We start from the raw sequence: 17,589 nt of genomic DNA, 5'->3' as shown, positions 1-17,589 counted from the left end.
GAGTTATACAGCATGATAACAGTCCCAATGGCCCAACTCATCCATGCCAACCATGGTGCCTTCCTGAGAAAATCCTATTTCCCCTAAACCTTTTTAGCCTATTATTGGTTAAACTGTTATAGGAAAGACATTGTTAAGTTGGAAAGAGTGCAAAGAAGATTTACAAGAATGTTAGAGAAACAAAGGACTGCAGATGCTGGAATCTGGATGAAAAACACTGATGAGGAACTCAGCAGGCCAGGCAGCATCTGTGGAGAAAAGCAGGCGGTCAGTGTTTTGGGTCAGGACCCTTCTTCCACCCATTGCCAGTCACTTCAACTCCCCCTCCCACACTATCACTGATATGACAGTCCTCAGCCTCCTCCACTGCCAGGAGAATTCCAAGCGCAAACTGGAGGAACAGCACCTCATTTTCTATCTTGGAACCTTGCAGCCTAACAGCATGAATATTATATTCTCCCAGTTTAGGTAATGCCTCCACCCCCATTCACCTTCTCTTCTTCCCTTTCCTAGCCTCATTTTTTTCTCTCTCTTCTTACCTTTGACCCATTCCCCGGTGGATCTGCCTTCCCCTCCTCTCCCGCACCTGCCTATCACTATCTCTTACCTGAATCTACCTATCACCACCCTGTGCCCACCCCGCCTCCCCTCTTTTGTCCACTTATCACTGCTATGCTTTTCCCTTCTAGTTATTGGGCTTTCCCTTTTCCTATTTTCAGTCCTGAAGAAGGGTCCTGACCCGAAACGTTGACCGCCTGCTTTTCTCCACGGATGCTGGCCGCCCTGCTGAGCTCCTCCAGCATTATAGTGTTTTACAAGAAGGTTGCCAGGACTCTAGGGCCTGAGTTACAGGGAGAGGTTAGGTAGACTAGGATTTTATTCCTTGGAGCATAGGAGACTGAGGGGTGACCTTATAGAGGTGTATAAAATCATGCATAGATAAAGTGAATGCACACAGTCATTTTCCCAGGGAAAAGAAAACAAAAACTAGAGGCACAAGAGAAACAAAGGACTGCAGATGCTGGAATCTAGAGGGCACAGGTTTAGGGTGAGTGGGGAAAGATCTAAAAGGGACCTGAAGGTCAACTTCTTCACATGGAGGGTGGTCCATATACAGAATGAGCTGCCAAAGAATGTGGTTGAGGCAGGTACAATACTATTTCAGTGACATTTGGGCAGGAACATGGATAGGAAAGGTTTAGAGGGATATGGGCCAAATGTGGGCAAATGGGCATCTTTATTGGCATGGACCAGTTGGGCTGAAGGGCCTTTTTAGTGGTATATTACTCTATGATCCATAGATTCCTGGATATTCAAGGAATATGGGAAGGGCTGGTAAATGGCTTTGAAGCAGAAGCCAAGATCTTGTTGAAAGACCGAGCAAACCTGAACACCAAAATGACCAATACCTATTTCTGACCCCCACAATATTATTTATCTCGCCGTAGTATGACAAAAATCACTCTCAAAATATGCCTCCGTGTGCGCTCTTTTACCAGCATGGAAAGGATGGGCCAAACGGCCGCCTTCGCGGCCCTCAGTTGCGTTAATTCGTAAATCGCGACGCCCCTCACAAAGATGGCGGCCTTGGTGAATCGTTGCCGCGGTAACGGCGCAGGGTAACTTGTGACGTGGCTGCTTGAGGCAGAGGGTTCGAGGGCGGCTCGGGTGTGTTGTGCAGACAGTGGCCCGCGGGGTCGCCGGCAGGAGAACATGGTGAGCAGCGGCTGTCGCCAAGTTGTGCCTTCTTTCATTTCCGTGCCCCTGCGTGCGTCACCCGGGCTCCAGTGGACGGTTGCCCCGCAGTCCATCTAACGAGAGGCCCCGAGTGCCGTACGGGTGGGGGAGAGGCCCCGGGTGCCACACGGGTGAAGGGGAGAGGCCCCGAGTGCCGCACGGGTGGAGGGTGGAGGGGAGAGGCCCCGAGCGCCGCACAGGGGGGAAGGCTCACTCGTTTCTTCGTAAATCGAGAGAGCTTGGTCCCCGAGCTTCAGTGGAGCCGAAGGCCTCTGTGAATCTGCCACTGATGGGGGTGGGGGACGGGGAGGAAAGAAGATAATAGTTTTAATAGGATCACGACTTGTTTAGGCACATTAGAGGGAAGCCGTTCCCATTAGTATTTGAAGGGTTTCGACCCGAAACGTCGTCTGTCCATTTCGCACCACAGATGCTGTCTGACCCGCTGAGTTTCTCCAGCATCTCATTTGTTGCTCCCATTAGCAGTTCAACATCGCACATTTAAAATTTTCAGCAGGGTCTGTGAGGGGGAAAACTTTCACGTTGATAGTGGTACTGATCTGGAACTTACTGCCTGTAAGAGTGAAAAAAAATATGTATATGAGGGAAAATATTTTGATAAATTGGTTTATTATTATCGCTTGTACTGAGGTACAGTGAAAAACTGTTCTGCATAGCATCCATACAGGTCATTTCATTACAACAGTGCATTGAGGTAGTACAAGAGAAAACAATAACAGAATGGAGAATAAAGTATTACAGTTGTAGAGAAAGTGCAGTGCAGGCAGACAATGAGGTGCAAGGGCACAAGGAGGTAGATTGTGAGGTCAGGAGTTGATCTTATCATACTAGGGGACTGTTCAATAGTCTTATAACAGCAGAATAGAAGTTGTCCTTGAGCCTGGTGGTACGTGCTTTCAGGCTTTTGTATCTTCTGTCTAATGCGAGGGGGAAGAAGAGAATGTCCAGGGTGGGTGGGGTCTTTGATTACGTTGACTGTTTTACTGAGGCAGCGAGAAGTGTCGACAGAGTCCTTGGAGGGGAGGCTGGTTTCCATGGTGTGCTGAGCTATGTCCACAGCTCTCTGCTGTTTCTTGCAGTCTCAGGCAGAGCAGTTGCCAAACCAAGCCCTGATACATCTGGATAGGATGCTTTCGTTGGGTGCATCAATAAAAATTGGTGAGGGTGAAAGGGGACATGCCAAATTTCTTTAGCCTCCTGAGGAAATAGAGTCGCCGGTACACTTTCTTGGCTGTGGCATCCACGTGGTATTTTGCAGGGTTAAGGGTAAAGAGGTGGGGCTGATGGGATTGTTCGACCTGGAGCTGACTCAGACTTAATGGACTGAACGACCTCTTGTCCCCTAATAATTTCATGATAATGACCCATTCTTAATCTGGAATTTGTGCTGTGGATGTTAGCTCGTGAAACTGAGAGCCAGATGAATCTCTAAGGCGGGTGCCACTGCATGAGAAAAGAATACATCTGAAAGGAAGTGTAGGAAAAAGGCTGCTATGTTTTGAAACTCAGCAAGCAAGTTAGTTAAATATGTTTTTTCTAATACTGGAAATAATCAGCAAGTTAGGCAGCATCTTCAGTATGAGAAACAAAGTTACTGTTTCAGGTTGATAATTTTTCATCAGCTGACCTGCTGAGTATTTCCAGAATTTTTTGTTCTAATTTGAAGTTTCAGCATCTGCAATATTTTGCTGTTGTATGTAGTTATGATTGTTGGAACACATTCATCTTGGTGCCACTGCATCACTGCAGGAATTCCTTGGAACTATATCCTTGGCCCAGTCATTTTTAGCTGCTTCAGAATTATGAATGTTCAGTTTCATTAGCAGCTCAGAAAATGAAGGAGTCCGTTGCTGCACAATGCAGCAGGACCTAGATAATGTTTAAGCATGTATTGATGAGGTAAATAATATACCTGCTACATAATTGACCAATTGTAACAGGAGTGTGGGAACAGGTTTAGGCCGTATAGTCTTTTGAGCCTGCCATGTCATCCCTGAAGATCACGACACATCTTTTACCTCGCTGCCATTTTCCAGCACTATCTCCATATCCTTTGATTTCCTAGAATGTCTAGAAATCCATCAGTCTGTTTTGAATGAACATGGGAACAAAATGTGGATGATCACTCTGCTGGGGGCCGCCTTCTATACTGTGTGAATCTGTATTTACTGAGCTTCCACAGCCACCTGGTGTGGAAAATTCTAAAGGGTCTACCTCTTGTCTTCAAGACACACCCCTCATCCTAGACTCATTTAGGGAAACATCCTCCCTTCATCTAACCTGTCAAGCCACTTTCCCATGACTTTATCAACATTACCACCACTGAGTCTTCCACCATCCACATATTCAGACCACCATAGATCAGCAACTGCACCAGCAACATACAACAGCAGGTCAGAAGCAGGGTTATTCTGCTTTGAGGGATTTTCCTGAATCTACAATGCACAAGAGTGTTTTGGAATATTTGAATACTTTCCTGGGCATGTTCATCTCCTATATAGTACTTAAGTTGCAAAATATTCTTGAGGGCTTAACATGTTGCTGAATTAGGACCACATCCATGACTAGAAATCTTTGCCCCTTCACTATTGCTGTAGCTTGTCCACAGTCTGTGCAGTCTACAAAGTGTGTGGTAGTTACTCACCCAGGGTACAACAACATCTCCCAAACTTACAAAATGTACCACTCAGAGAGGGTCAAGGGCAGCAGATGCATGGGAGTGCCAGTACTTGCAAGTTCCCTTAAAGTTGCGCACCATTCTGACTTGACAATACATCGACATTCCTTCATTTTCACTTCAAAATCCTGGAACTCTCAATAACATGGAGTACCTCCACTTGGTTTAAAAAATGGTTTGCCACCTATCAAGGACAGTTAAGGGTGTGCAATGAACGTTGGTGCAGATAGCAAAGCCAACAGCCTATACAGGAATATTTTTAAAAAAATTTCTGGAGGGAAAAGATAAATTATACAGCATTGAAGAGAGTCATTTAATTCGTTGAGCTTGTGCTGCTGCTTTGAAAAAGCCATCTAATTAGTCAGTTCTGACGATAATCTTAAAAATATGATCTCAGGTCACTGACAGCAACCACCTCTCTACCTCTCTTTACTCTCCTTATTTCATGTTTTAAAACTTAGTTTAACCTTCTCCATTCTGACAATAATTACAGCCTCTCAAGTCTCCAGATAATTAATATGCTTCATCTGTGGTACTATAAAAGCAATACTCTTCAATATCATCTCCAGGGCTTCCTTGCATCCTTATTAAAGTACACATTAAAGGCTGCCCTAGTCACAAATTTGCATCTTTCTCTAATTGTTCTATTTTCTCCTCTCATGTCCTCTGTGAACTCACCCTATCCATGACACCTACTACCTACTCCCTTGACCCTTTTCCACTAAGATTTGATCATCTAATTTCCCTTCCTAACCCTTATGTTAGTTAATATTATTAACAACTTTCTCTGGGTACTCTTAGCTTCTCTATCAAAACCACCATCATCATATCTCTCCTCAGAAAACCCCTTGACTTTTTGGCCAAAGCTGCCACCTCATAACCAACTTCCTTTTCTTCTCCAAAAACATTTTGCACCTTCTTGTTTGAATCCTTCTGTCAAGCTCTTGTCCTTGCCGTGGTAACTAAACAGTCCTGATCAAAGTTACTAATAATGATTATAACAAAAATAATGTTTCTATCCTTGTCTGTAAGCATTTTATATAGTTCACTACACCATCCTCTGTCAAACGTGAACTTGACCTGCTTATTGCAGTAGATTTCTGGCTGGCCTCCCTCATTCTACTTTCATAAACATGTGAGGGCACTCAAAACTGTGCCCAGTTTTTAAATCCTTTTGCAGCTTACACTAACTGGCATGAACATGATGGACTGTGGTGTGATTTTTATGTTACAATCTGGTTCAGCAACATTTAGATTTTACAACTACAGTCACACAGCATGGAAACAGGCCTTTTTGCCCAACTGGTCCATGCTAACCAAGATTCCCATCTAAGCTAGTGCCATTTGCCTGTGTTTGGCCCATATTCCTCTAAACCCTTCCTATCCATGTTCAATGTTTGTGTTTGTGTCCAATTCTTATGTTTGCTTTAAGATCCTTTCATGGTCTCATCCCTCTCTCAGTTCTTAAACTTTCCCAAATATTTGTACTTTTATAATTCTGGCACTTGAACAAGCATGAATTTAAGTGCTGTGTCACTTGAAATTTCTCCCAAAACTTCCTCTACCTCTTTTTGCTCTCTACCTCTAGTTTCTCCTTTAAGGTGCTCCATATAGCCTAATCCTTTGGCCACATGTACTTGTATCTTCTAAAGTGGCTGCCTATAAATTGATTCTAAAATAAATTAGAAAATGCTAGAAATAATCAGGTCAGGCAGCACCTGTGGAGAGCAGAAGATTTAACGTTTTGGGTCAATGACCTTTCTCAGTCTGACCTGAGTATTTCCAGCATTTTCTGTTTTTTCAGGTTTCCAGCATCAGATATGTTTTGTTCTTGTATTGTTTCTGCTTGACAATGCTCCTTAGAATGTTGGCTATGTTAAAGTTACTTTTCATATTTTCTTATGACATAGAAGGAGGCCATTTAGCCCTTTGAGTCTAAGGCATTTCCATTAGTTCCTTTCCCCACTATTTCTCCATGACCTATTCTTTCTTACATGCACATTGATTGCACCTTGATTCTCCTGCCACCGATCTACACTCAGATAATTTTCAGTAGCCAATTAACATACCAGCACATCTTTGAGATATATGAGAAAACCAGAGCACCCAGGGTAAACTTCCCTCTTAATATCATAAACTGACTTAAATTATTCAGTGTTACATTTCCCAGAAGTAATGTACTTTGTGATGTGTTAGGTTCTTAGAAGGCTAAAGGACGTACCTATCTAAAGGACTTACCTATAGGTAAGCCTAGTAATTTCTGAGGTAAGGACATGCTCGGCTCAGCTTTGTGGGCCGAAGGGCCTTAATTGTGCTGTAGGTTTTCTATGTTCTATGACATTAAAGCCTGCTTGCTTAAGTGGAAAATTTTGTTCCTGCTCTGCAAATTTGCATTCTCTACTTTAAATCTTCTGTGATCTTATCTAATTATCAGAGATGGACGGCACAGAAATGGGTCCTTCAACCCACCATGCCGACCACGGTACTCATCTATACTAGTCTCATTTACCCACATTTGGTCCATAGCCTTCAGTGTCTTGTTGATTCAAGTGTTTGTCTAGATGCTTCTTAAACATTGTGAGATAATCTACTAACTCAGCCTCCTCAGGTAGAAACTTATGACAAAGCTTTCTACATTTGAACACAACTCATTATATAAAACAAATAATTAGATAAATGATTTTGTGTTGATTCTAATGGCTTGTCATTCAGCCTTCCAGATCTTAAATAGGAGGCCAATAGCCATTGTGTCCATATCAGAATCAGTTAATCCCACTTTCCTGCTCTTATTTCACAGCCCATTGTTGCTTCTTCAGATACTTTTTAAATGTAATGAGGGCTTCTGTTTCCATCACCATTTCAGGCAGACCCTCACAATTCACTGATTGAAATAAATTTTCTCAATTTCCTACGAATCCTTCTGCCAATTAACTTAAATCTGTGCTCCTAAGGTGTTGCTTATCTGCTAAGGGAAGTAGGTGCCTACTATTCACCCTGTCTTGGCCTCTCACATTTATATACACCTACACAAGAGATTTCCTAACTGGATTGAAGAAGTTTATTTGTGTGGATAGACTGAAGAAGCTGTTGTTTGCCTTGGAACAAAGAAAGTTGCAAGGCGATCTAGTTGAGGTATCTCAAGTCATGAAGAGTATCGACAGGATGTAGGGTGAAGGTGATTGGCAATAGAAAAAATATAGTATGCAGCATAGTTAATGTCTGGAATGCACTGCTGGGGGTAATAGTAGAGGTAGATTCAATTGGGATGTTCAAAAGGGGGGGGGGGGGGGGGGGAGGTCGACATGTATCTGAAATAAAAGAATGTAGAGGGCTTTCGGGAAAGGGCAGGGGAGTTGAAAGAGCCAAACTGCTCTTAAGTAAAACAAATACAGATTTGACAGGCTGAATGGCTTCCTTCTATGATGTAACAATTGTTGGTGAATTATGTTCAGTTGAATTTTCTGAAGTTTTCCCCATGGAATATTAGGCCAAGCTGATTTTCCTGAGTGCATCAATAATCTTGTAGGTATAAATAAATGAATCTGAGTTTGTGGACTTACAGAACGGTGTAGATGCATAGTCACCACATATTGCCCAGGAGAGAACTCTTCAGGGTACACACAAAACTTAAACCATCTATCAAGATAGATTACTATCTTTTTATTTCAGCTGCCACTCGATTCCGAAGACTTGTTGTTTCGAGTAAAAGGAGGAATTAATTTGGATGGATTCCTGAACAAAACAGATGGTATTTTAAAATTTTAAATAAATGTATTTCTGTAATTTTTTTTTGTTCCTTGAAATATCCAGAATCTTCAGCACCTTTTAAGTGAGATTGTGTGTGTGAAAATTCTGTCAGTGAACTTCATTACTTTTAACTCAGACCAAAAAGAGTCTCTAAAGTTTATTTAGCTTACTTTATTTTTTAAGAATAGTGATCTGGTGTCCTTTCTGAGTTTTGCGGTTTTGTTGCCCAGTGATACTATGAACGTTCCATTCCTCAACTTGGTTTTCTTGGTTGTAAATAATCATGTTACTGACTTGATTGTGGTGTTTTTAATTGTTAGGCAGCTGGACTAATGCTAATAAAGACAAAGTGAGTGAAGTTAAGAATTCTGTTAGTGCCAGTTTCATAACAATGTCACAAAAAGTCCAGCTTAGGCAATATCAATTGATCCAAATTGCCATTTCCATTTAACATTACACAACTCCCCAACCTGCCACCAACAGCATCTGAACTTTTAACAGAAAATGTTGGAAACACATAGCAAGTACCTGGAGGCTGATAAGTGGAGGCACAAGGGGTGCACATGATGGACTCTGGATAGCTAAGCATAAGGCATGGGCATTCTTGCCCCGCTCGATAATCCAGAAGATGTTGTGTCAATCACGTAACTACTGTATATAACTAAATTTTAAGTATGAATATTGGAACTTGCAGCATTTAAAATAATTTCTTTGTTCTCTGGAATTAGAAAAGGGAATTATAAAAGGCTTTTCAGATGCCATTTCGCATGCCATTAATAAGGTGAATTCACAAGCTGTCGTCCTATTTTGTGTGGAGAGTTCCCTGTTTATTTGGCCTATATCCCACGTCAGTACGCAGCCTTCAGAACTGCACGAGAATAGTAGCTGCAAGTCTATCTTCAAATTTGTGCCGTAAGTAGCAGAATGGAATATGTTAAGTATTTCAGTATTATTTTGGGGTATGTTTTTGGGACCATCATTAGAAATTGAACAATACTTGAAGTGTGGGTATTAAGCTTCCTTTTATCATTGCAGATGAATATCCAACTTTTCAAGTATTGATTTTGTTCTTCCAATTTTGATTTGTATTTGGAGAGACTTTGAATTGTATGATATTTCAATCACACAGGAATGCTTTTATTTAATCTCCCCTTCAGTCCTATTGAGAAATCATGATTTTAATTTCTTCACTTTTGATGGCCATGCCATTTTAGCCAAGACTCTCATAATTCTGTAACTCATCCTCTCTGGTCTTAACCTTTCTTTTTTCCATTTGCTTCTTAAAACCTGCTTGTCAGATTATATTTGCCATAATGGCTGTTTATGTGGCTTGTTGTCAAACTTTATTTGATAACATTCCAGTGACACACTTTGGGATGTTTTGCCTTTTTTTAAAGTGCTGTATAAATGCATGTTGCATTTTGACATGTATATCTCTCTGTCTTCATCAGCTCCTTCAACCATATATCCCTCAGATCTCAGTTCTGTCCTAATTCTGCCTCTTGCATGTTCTTGATTTTCAGAGTTTAACCATTGTTGGGCCTTTGTTCAGCTGCCTAGGGCCAAAGGTCTGGAGTTTCCACCCTAAACATTTCTGCCCCTTGACCTCTCTGACCTTACAAGAGTTCCTTAAGAATGATCTTTTATACCAATCTTTTAGCTTCCTTATGAGGAGACAGGTACCGTGAGTTTCAGAGCAGCACGGGACACAGAGGCCCCATGAGTTTAAGTAGAGTGCTGGAAACAATAGTTCCCAGAGTTTGGTCAGCTTTGATGAGCAAGGGAGTGAGTCTACTTTCATATTAAAAATGAATGTGTTTGATTTAGTTTCCCATTTAAATTCTCCTAACCATATATTTTTAAATTGCAATGAAATAAAATGATAAGCAAATAGCTTGGCAAGTAAAGTAGCATAAAGAGATTGTGCACCTTACCCTGCACCTAATTCATATGTTTGTATGTAGCCTTTAGCCTTCCAGGTAATTGGGCAACCAGCTAGAACTGGTTAATTGAAGCCCAAGGTGCTGATATCTGGGCAACTAAATCTGTGAAACCAATTTTTTTGCCCATCTTCACTAATCCCATTTCCCCTCACTAGGTCCGTATCCTTCCATGCTTTGCCTATTCAGTATCTGTCCAAATGTCACTTAAACATCGTGGTTGCATCTGACTCCAGCACCTCCCCTGGCAACGAGTTCCAGATATCAGCCGCTCTTTGTGTAAAAAGAAACTTTTCCCTCATATCCTCTTTAAAATTCCTTACTTTCACCTTAAACCTATGGCCTCTTGTTTTTGATAACCCTACCTTGGGAGAAATATTCTATCTACCTATCTAAGCCTATTATAATTTTGTATACCTCTATCAGGTCACTCCTCCACACAAAGCCATGCTGATTATCTCTGATCAGCCTCTGACTTGCCAAATGTACATACTGTAAGTCCTAACCCTTAGGATTTTCTCCAATAATTTCCCTGCCAGTGATATAAGGCTCACTAGCCTGTTGTTACCTGGCTTATCTCTGCTACCCTTCTTAAATAAAGGAACACCATTAAGTGTCCTTCTATCTTCTGGTACCTCACCTGTGGCTGATGAAGATGCAAAAATTACCCAATTTACAAAGATTACCTAAAGTACTTTGTGAGGTAAGGTTGACTGACAAAATTAGATAAATTGATTAAATTAAATAAATATTTTAAGCAGAAATGGTATGACGTGATGTGTTGCAGGTCTAGTATGTGGGAGTGGATGTTCTGCAGTTGTGTATGTCAGAATTAACCAGGAAGTTGAGTATATTTAGAACTACAGAAAATGGAATAAGGCTTTGAATAATTAGTAATCTTGATGTGCCGTTTGTGGTCATGAGTGCCAATATTTAGATAAAAATATATTAATGTATAATAATATTTCACAGATTCAACAGCTGCACGGTTACTAGATGCATGAGCGCATGAGGTGCATTTGTGAGTTGTTGTGCAGTTGCTTCTATATGTGCATTGTCTTAACTCAAATGTATAATTTTATTTCAGAATTGAGGTCAATGACTATCTTAAAAAGATTCCCAAAAAGAAATCTCTGAAAATTGAACCAGTGGTAAGCATATAATTTTTGAGAACTGTTTGCTTTCACAGGTATTGCTGATGATGCAAAATGTGTAATGATTTAATAGGACAGTACAGCACAGAACAGGCCCTTCGGCCCACAATGTTGTGCCGACATAGCTAATCCCTCCTACCTACAGAATGTCCATATCCCTCCACTTTCCTCTCATTCATGTGCCCATCCAAGCCCCTCTGAAAAGCCCCCAATGAATTTGCCTCCACTACCCTATCAGGCAATGCATTCCAGGCATCCACCACTCTGAGTAAAAAGCTTACCCCTTGCGTCTGTTCTGAACCTACCCCCCTCACCTTAAATGCATGCCCTCTGGCATTGGATTGTTCCATAATGGGAAAAAGATATTGCTTGTCCACCCTATCTATGCCCCTCATAATTTTACACACTTCCAACAAATCACCCCTCAGCCTCCGCCGCTCCAGAGAAAAGAGCCCAAGTTTGTTCAGCCACTCCTGATAGCACATACCCTCTAATCCAGGCAGCATCCTAATAAGCCTCCTCTGCACCCTCTCTAAAGCCTCAACATCCTTCCTGATTTTGAGTTGGGACAATTTGCCAAGGTTTCAATTGTGCAGGATTTTGCCCCTTAAAGAGCAACTCATTGGCCTGAATTCACATATGGTAACTTTACTGGACTGAAGCTGGGATCACAGTTCCCCTGAAATTGTTTAGGAAGTTGGTTAAAACACCATGGCTGTACATATTATTACCTTAAATGTCGGATGGAAGGCTCAGCAGTGTTGCCAAAGGCAGAACATTTAAATGGACGAATGTTGTTGCTGTGGGTTAATACTTTGTGTGTGTGTGTGTGTACGCACAGTTCTCAATGTTGAGGATGATTTGCTTCCACTCCATTTCTGTGGGTTCTGAGGTGGTTGATTAGGCTAACGTGGGACCTGCAGAGTCTGCTGCAGGTGGGGTAGGAGGTGCTAGACAGGGTGGCTGGCATATTCCTTCCACTGTTTATACTGGATGTGCATACGTGTGTGTGTATTAACAGTTAATAAAGAATTGCAAAGATTCGTAGGATAATTATTAAATTAAATGTGCCTCATTGAATATACCAGTTTTTTGTTATTGGTTGTATAAAAAATTGAAAGCTTCTTAGTATAGCCTTTTAATCTTCTGCGTATTTATACTGATATGGATTAATTTTACTTTGCTAGTTTATTTTTTCTGGGAATTTAAATATGGTGATACAATACTTGTCTTAAATTAATGTATGTTTTGTTCCTCTTTTGACTTAATGCAATGAAATTTCTTTATAAATGTTGATAGCTGTCATATCTTACATCATTAAGAACACTAAATTAAAGAGTGAATAATTAATATTACTGTTTTGTATTTTGTAGAAGTGACATTTAATTAGCATGAATCATTATTAGCAAATTTGTCAGTTACTTTGGAAAAAAGAATGTTAAACTATTATTATTCTGAAGTATTGAATAGCATCATCTAATAGAGTAGAAGAATTATTGAGCTATCAGAAATTTATATAGCTTGCAACAGCAACATTTGCAGTATTGTACTGAAGATGAGAAAATTATTTGTGCTTCTGCTTTTTTAAATTTTGGGTATGAGAGTGTGTTGCTGTAAAAGTATACAAAATATTAATACCAAGAATTGGTTACTCTCATTTTGTACCTCATGGATTGTCTGATGTTTTCTTTTTAAAATAACTGACAGAGGACTTTACAAAAATCTGTAATGTTTGCATCCTGTATTGAATTTAAAAAAATACTCAGTTCTCTGTAGTTTTTAACAAATCTGAGAACAATGTTTAATGCAAATGTAGCAGCTGTAGTTTAGTTAATAGAAATTTCACGTCTTGTGTTATAGAAGGGTTCAAGTCCCAATCCAGACACTTGAGCGCAAAAGCTTTGGTTAATGCTCAAATTGGGAAATGTCTTGTGAATGAGATGCTAATCCAAGGTGTTTTGCATAATCTCAGGGAGATGTAAAAAGTCAATTGGCACTATTTTGAAGAAGAGTAGTGCAGTTATGAAAATCAAAAACCTGCAGATGCTGGAAACCTGAAATAAACACAAAGTATTGGAATCACTTATCTGTGGAATGTAACTTTTCAGATCTTTGACCTGAAATGTTTATGCTGTTTCCCTTTCCAAAGATATGCCTGACCTCCTGAGTGTTTCCAGCATTTTCTGAGTTATCCCTGGTATCCTGGTCAGAACTTATCTTTCACCTTTTTAAACAGGAAATCTTATCTAACCATTTTCCTATTTTTTCCATTGTGCTAGCTTGAAAATTTAATTATTTGCATCATCGTACCTTCCTTAGTCTTGTTTTTGTCAAAGTATCTCTGAAGAATCTACAGAGCAGAAGTTTTGAAGAACTTGATACCTTGTTTGTTGGTTGTTTGCTTTTATTGGCCTGGGTATTTTGCTATAATGGGCCTGCTGTCTGTTTTCCACTCCATCAAATTTACCAGAAGACTGATCTTGCTGGCCTGGTAGGTGCTGGAATTAGGCAAGACCTTTGTTGGTGGCAGGACTGCAGTCAACAAAGAACAAAGGACATTCCTTTAGAGGAGGAATTTCTTTAGCCAGAAGGTGTTGAATCAGTGGAATCCATTGCCACAGACAGCTGTGGAGACCAAGTCATTGGGTATATTTAAAGTGGAGGTTGATAGGTTGTTAAGGACATCAAAGGTTACGGGGAGAAGGCAAGAGAATGGGGTTGAGAGGGAAAAAATAAATCAGCCATAATCTAATGGCGGAGCAGACTCGATGGGCTGAATGGCCTAATTCTGCTCCTGTGTCTTATAATGAAATGAAGTGGTTAGGCCAGAACAAACTCAGTCTGCAAAGTTGCTCTGGAATCTTTTGATAGCTGGCAAAACCCTACTTCAGTTTTGCTGGCGGTCAAAGTTGTCACATCTTTTTCTGGATTTCAGCTTGTCTTTGGCATTCAAAGACTCTTAAAAGCTTGTTAAAATGAAATAAGCATTACAAAAAATAATTAATTCAGTAAAATCAACTTTTAAATGAATGAAATCATGGATCCCAGCAGAGGATCTGAGAGCAGGTTTACTGTTGTAAATGCTATGGAATCTCAGCTAGATCCAACCCTCTGTTGGAGGTTATAGAGTCCAGCTGGGAAATGGTATTGGAGCTCAACCTGTACGCCCAGCACTTCAGCACTCATCTGAATCCAAAGAACTAAGCAGAATTTATTTCGTATTTTCCCCAGCAAAATCTTGTTTAGTCTTTTTGTCTGTTGGCCATTGTTTTATGATGGAATCACGTAGAAGTATTTATTGACATTAAGAACAACCTACCAGCAAGGGAGAGTGACCTAAGAGTATTATTTAGATTTGTAAGATAAATTTTAAGTATGTTTGAAGTATAATGTCCTTTTCATTATCTGCTAAGAATAAGATAAATATTGCATTATTAGGACTCTGGTAAGATTCAGAATTTTCTCTTTTTAATGTGTTAAAACTAGTATATTTAAATTACCTATGATGTATCTGAACTTTTATATTTTATTAAACCACATTATAGTTTAATTACTGATTCTAACATAACTGTTTTTATTTTTCAGCGAGTCATAAACCTGGAACTTTTGTTTGAGATGACAAGGCCTGGGACAGTTGAAAGTGTATTCATCCAGCATGATGCCAAGTCACGGGTACATTTTAAGATGACTCTTCCTATTGATGTGGTAGTATTTGCTAATCCAGAGGACCCATGGGGAAGGTATGTACCATTCTAAATATTAAATAGTTAATTCATGTAGTACGTGGCCAATGGTACTTGGGTAAAATAGAACTTGGCAGGTTTGCTCCATGATACTAAAGTCAAATGTTTTTGACAGGTAGTGAAGTCTCCTGCCCAAGTTGTTTGCTTTTATTCTGAGTCACAAGATTTCTAATTTTTTCATATTCTTTAACATTGACTTAAGTACTTACAAGGAAAAAAATTTATGCATTCTGATGCACTGATGATTAATAGTTTTTCAAACTTTCTAAGTTGAGGAGTACTACAAATATTGAAACCCTCTCAAAGACCTCCAGCAAATATCAACTTGCATCTAGAGACTGAGAGTCATAGAGACGTACAGCACGGAAACAGGCCATTCAGGCCATCAAATCTGTACCGACTCATCAACCATCCATTTTACACTAATCCCTCCTTAATCCCATTTTTTATTCTCCCCACATTCTTACCAACTCTTTCCAGTTTCTACTGCTCACGTACACACCAGGGATCAATCACAGTCGTCCATTAACCTACTAACTTGATCTTAAATCCAGAGAAAACAGCAGTCATTACAAACCATGCAATTAGGAGAATATGCAAAGTCCACACAGACAGGACCTAAGGTCAGGACTGAACCTGGGTCTCTGCCATTGTGAGACAGTGGCTCTATTAGCTATGTCACTCAGCTACTTCCCATAACTTGGAAAGAACTTTTTCTTATAATGGAAATGTTAACAAACCATGAAGAAACACAGAACCCATTATCTAATTTAAATTTGCTAATTCTGAGCAAAAAATGTTGATTTGCTGCATCCCTCTTTTGTAGTCAGATTTTTCTAAGACCATGTTGTCATTGATGTTAGCATTTGCAATACAGGATATTTGTTAAGAACTCTATTGAAAAAAAATATAATTTCGTCATGGATTTTTTAAATCAATGAATTGCGCAGGCAAGCAGTAGTGGAATTTCTGGCATAACGTCCATTTGTTTAATGTGATGTTGAACTGTCTATAGTTAGAAGCATTTTTCAAGACAGCTAAGACACAACCTATTTTGACACAGCATGCATTATGTGCATTGCATGCTAAGAGTAATGGCTATGGAGTCTGGGGTTCGGTGAGTAATGGGCTGATTTCATTTTAAGAATTTGGTTGTTTATTTTAACCATTATAGTTTCTATTTTCTATAGTAAACAAGTAATAAAAATTGATAAATTGCAAGCCTTAGCTTGCCAGGTAATTAGGTAACTATCTTCAACTTGTTAATGGAAAATGGCTGACTTAGCACTTGAGCACTCTGAGCATATAAGTCTTTGGGTTCTACTAACACCCAGGTTGTTGTAGCACAATGCCTATTAAATATATTGCCTGCATGGTATGGATTTTGATGAGTAAGGTGCTGGTGAGATAAGGGAAATGGTGTAGCTTTATATTTAAATAATTAGATTTCAGCCTGCATGCTTGGGCAGTTGACATATGGTAATACATGGGAACTAACGGAAAGCAATTGTTCTGTGGTGACAACATCAGCAGCATAATAAGTATCTGTAGCTTGAAGCAAAGCGCTACACACTGAGCGAAGAATAAAAGCACACAGTGGGAGGGTTGAACTGGATATTTCAACTTCCCACACTAGCTTTTTAAACCCGTTAACGTCCCGCCCTCTCTAGGCGGAAGTGACGCCCGCAGTGCGTCACCGAACTCTTCCCACGCGCGGGCTTTCTCCCCTCGCTGTTGGAGAAGGTAGCCTGGCGCCATTTTGCAGCCAGACTTACTGCCGACACGCGCTCCGATTTCGGAGCCGGTTCGCTTGTCTTGAAGGTGGGTCGCCACAAGCTCAAGGAATTTCAGGCCAGAGATGAAGTCAGAGATTTAGACACTGCAATGTTTCAGAGAGGGGGAAAGATACGTGGGTGGTTTGTTGAAAGAGGCAGTTATACCTCTTAGATTAAGTACTGCAGAATTGATCCATCAATATGACTGAGGCTGGCACAGGGTTCCAAAAGGTAGTGCTGGAGGAGTCTCAGCCCTTGCATTTGTTCATCTGGTACAAGGTTCTTGCAGCCATTGTGGGGTTTAGTAGAGACCGCAGGGAGAATGAGCAGTGATCACAGGACTGTGGTAGCAGGGGACATTCAGGTTGGGGAATGAAACTGAATGTAGTAATACTAGGAGATAATATTGTAAGGGGGTGTAGATACTGTTCACTGTGGCTGCAAGAGTCAGACCCAAAGGCTGTGTTGCCTGCCCAATGGCAGGATTAAGGAAATGTCTCTCAGGACTAGAAAGGAAATTGGTGTAGGAAGGAAAGGATCTGATTGTTATAGTCCATGTGACGAACATTATATTGATAGGACTAAGAGAGGTTTTGTTGAATGAGAAATTCAACAGTGGATAGTGTGGAGGGCTGTCAGAATTTACAGAGGGATATTGATAGGATGCAGAGCTGGGCTGACAAGTGGCAGATGGAGTTCAATCCGGAGAAGTGTGAGGTGGTACACTTTGGAAGGACAAACTCCAGGGCAGATTACAGGGTGAATGGCAAGGTACTTGGCAGTGTAGAGGAGCAG

General features: G+C 40.4%; 1 protein-coding gene across 1 annotated transcript in view; it reads left to right on the top strand.

Annotated features, from left to right (window-relative positions):
- Positions 1–1,573: 1,573 nt before the first annotated feature.
- The window catches only part of ufsp2 (ufm1-specific peptidase 2), a 34,791-nt gene continuing 18,775 nt past the window's right edge, over positions 1,574–17,589 (top strand). Inside the window, exons 1-5 of the mRNA XM_052020397.1 lie at positions 1,574–1,716; positions 8,105–8,183; positions 8,911–9,094; positions 11,210–11,273; positions 14,862–15,016. Coding sequence (XP_051876357.1) covers positions 1,714–1,716; positions 8,105–8,183; positions 8,911–9,094; positions 11,210–11,273; positions 14,862–15,016 — 485 coding nt within the window. The 5' untranslated portion in view covers positions 1,574–1,713. The remainder of the gene's footprint in view (positions 1,717–8,104; positions 8,184–8,910; positions 9,095–11,209; positions 11,274–14,861; positions 15,017–17,589) is intronic.

This window comes from Pristis pectinata, chromosome 7 (genome assembly GCF_009764475.1).
Source record: "Pristis pectinata isolate sPriPec2 chromosome 7, sPriPec2.1.pri, whole genome shotgun sequence".
Classification (NCBI taxonomy): domain Eukaryota; kingdom Metazoa; phylum Chordata; class Chondrichthyes; order Rhinopristiformes; family Pristidae; genus Pristis; species Pristis pectinata.
The sequence above is the reverse complement of the archived record's forward strand: the minus strand, read 5'-3'. Positions and strand labels throughout refer to the sequence as shown.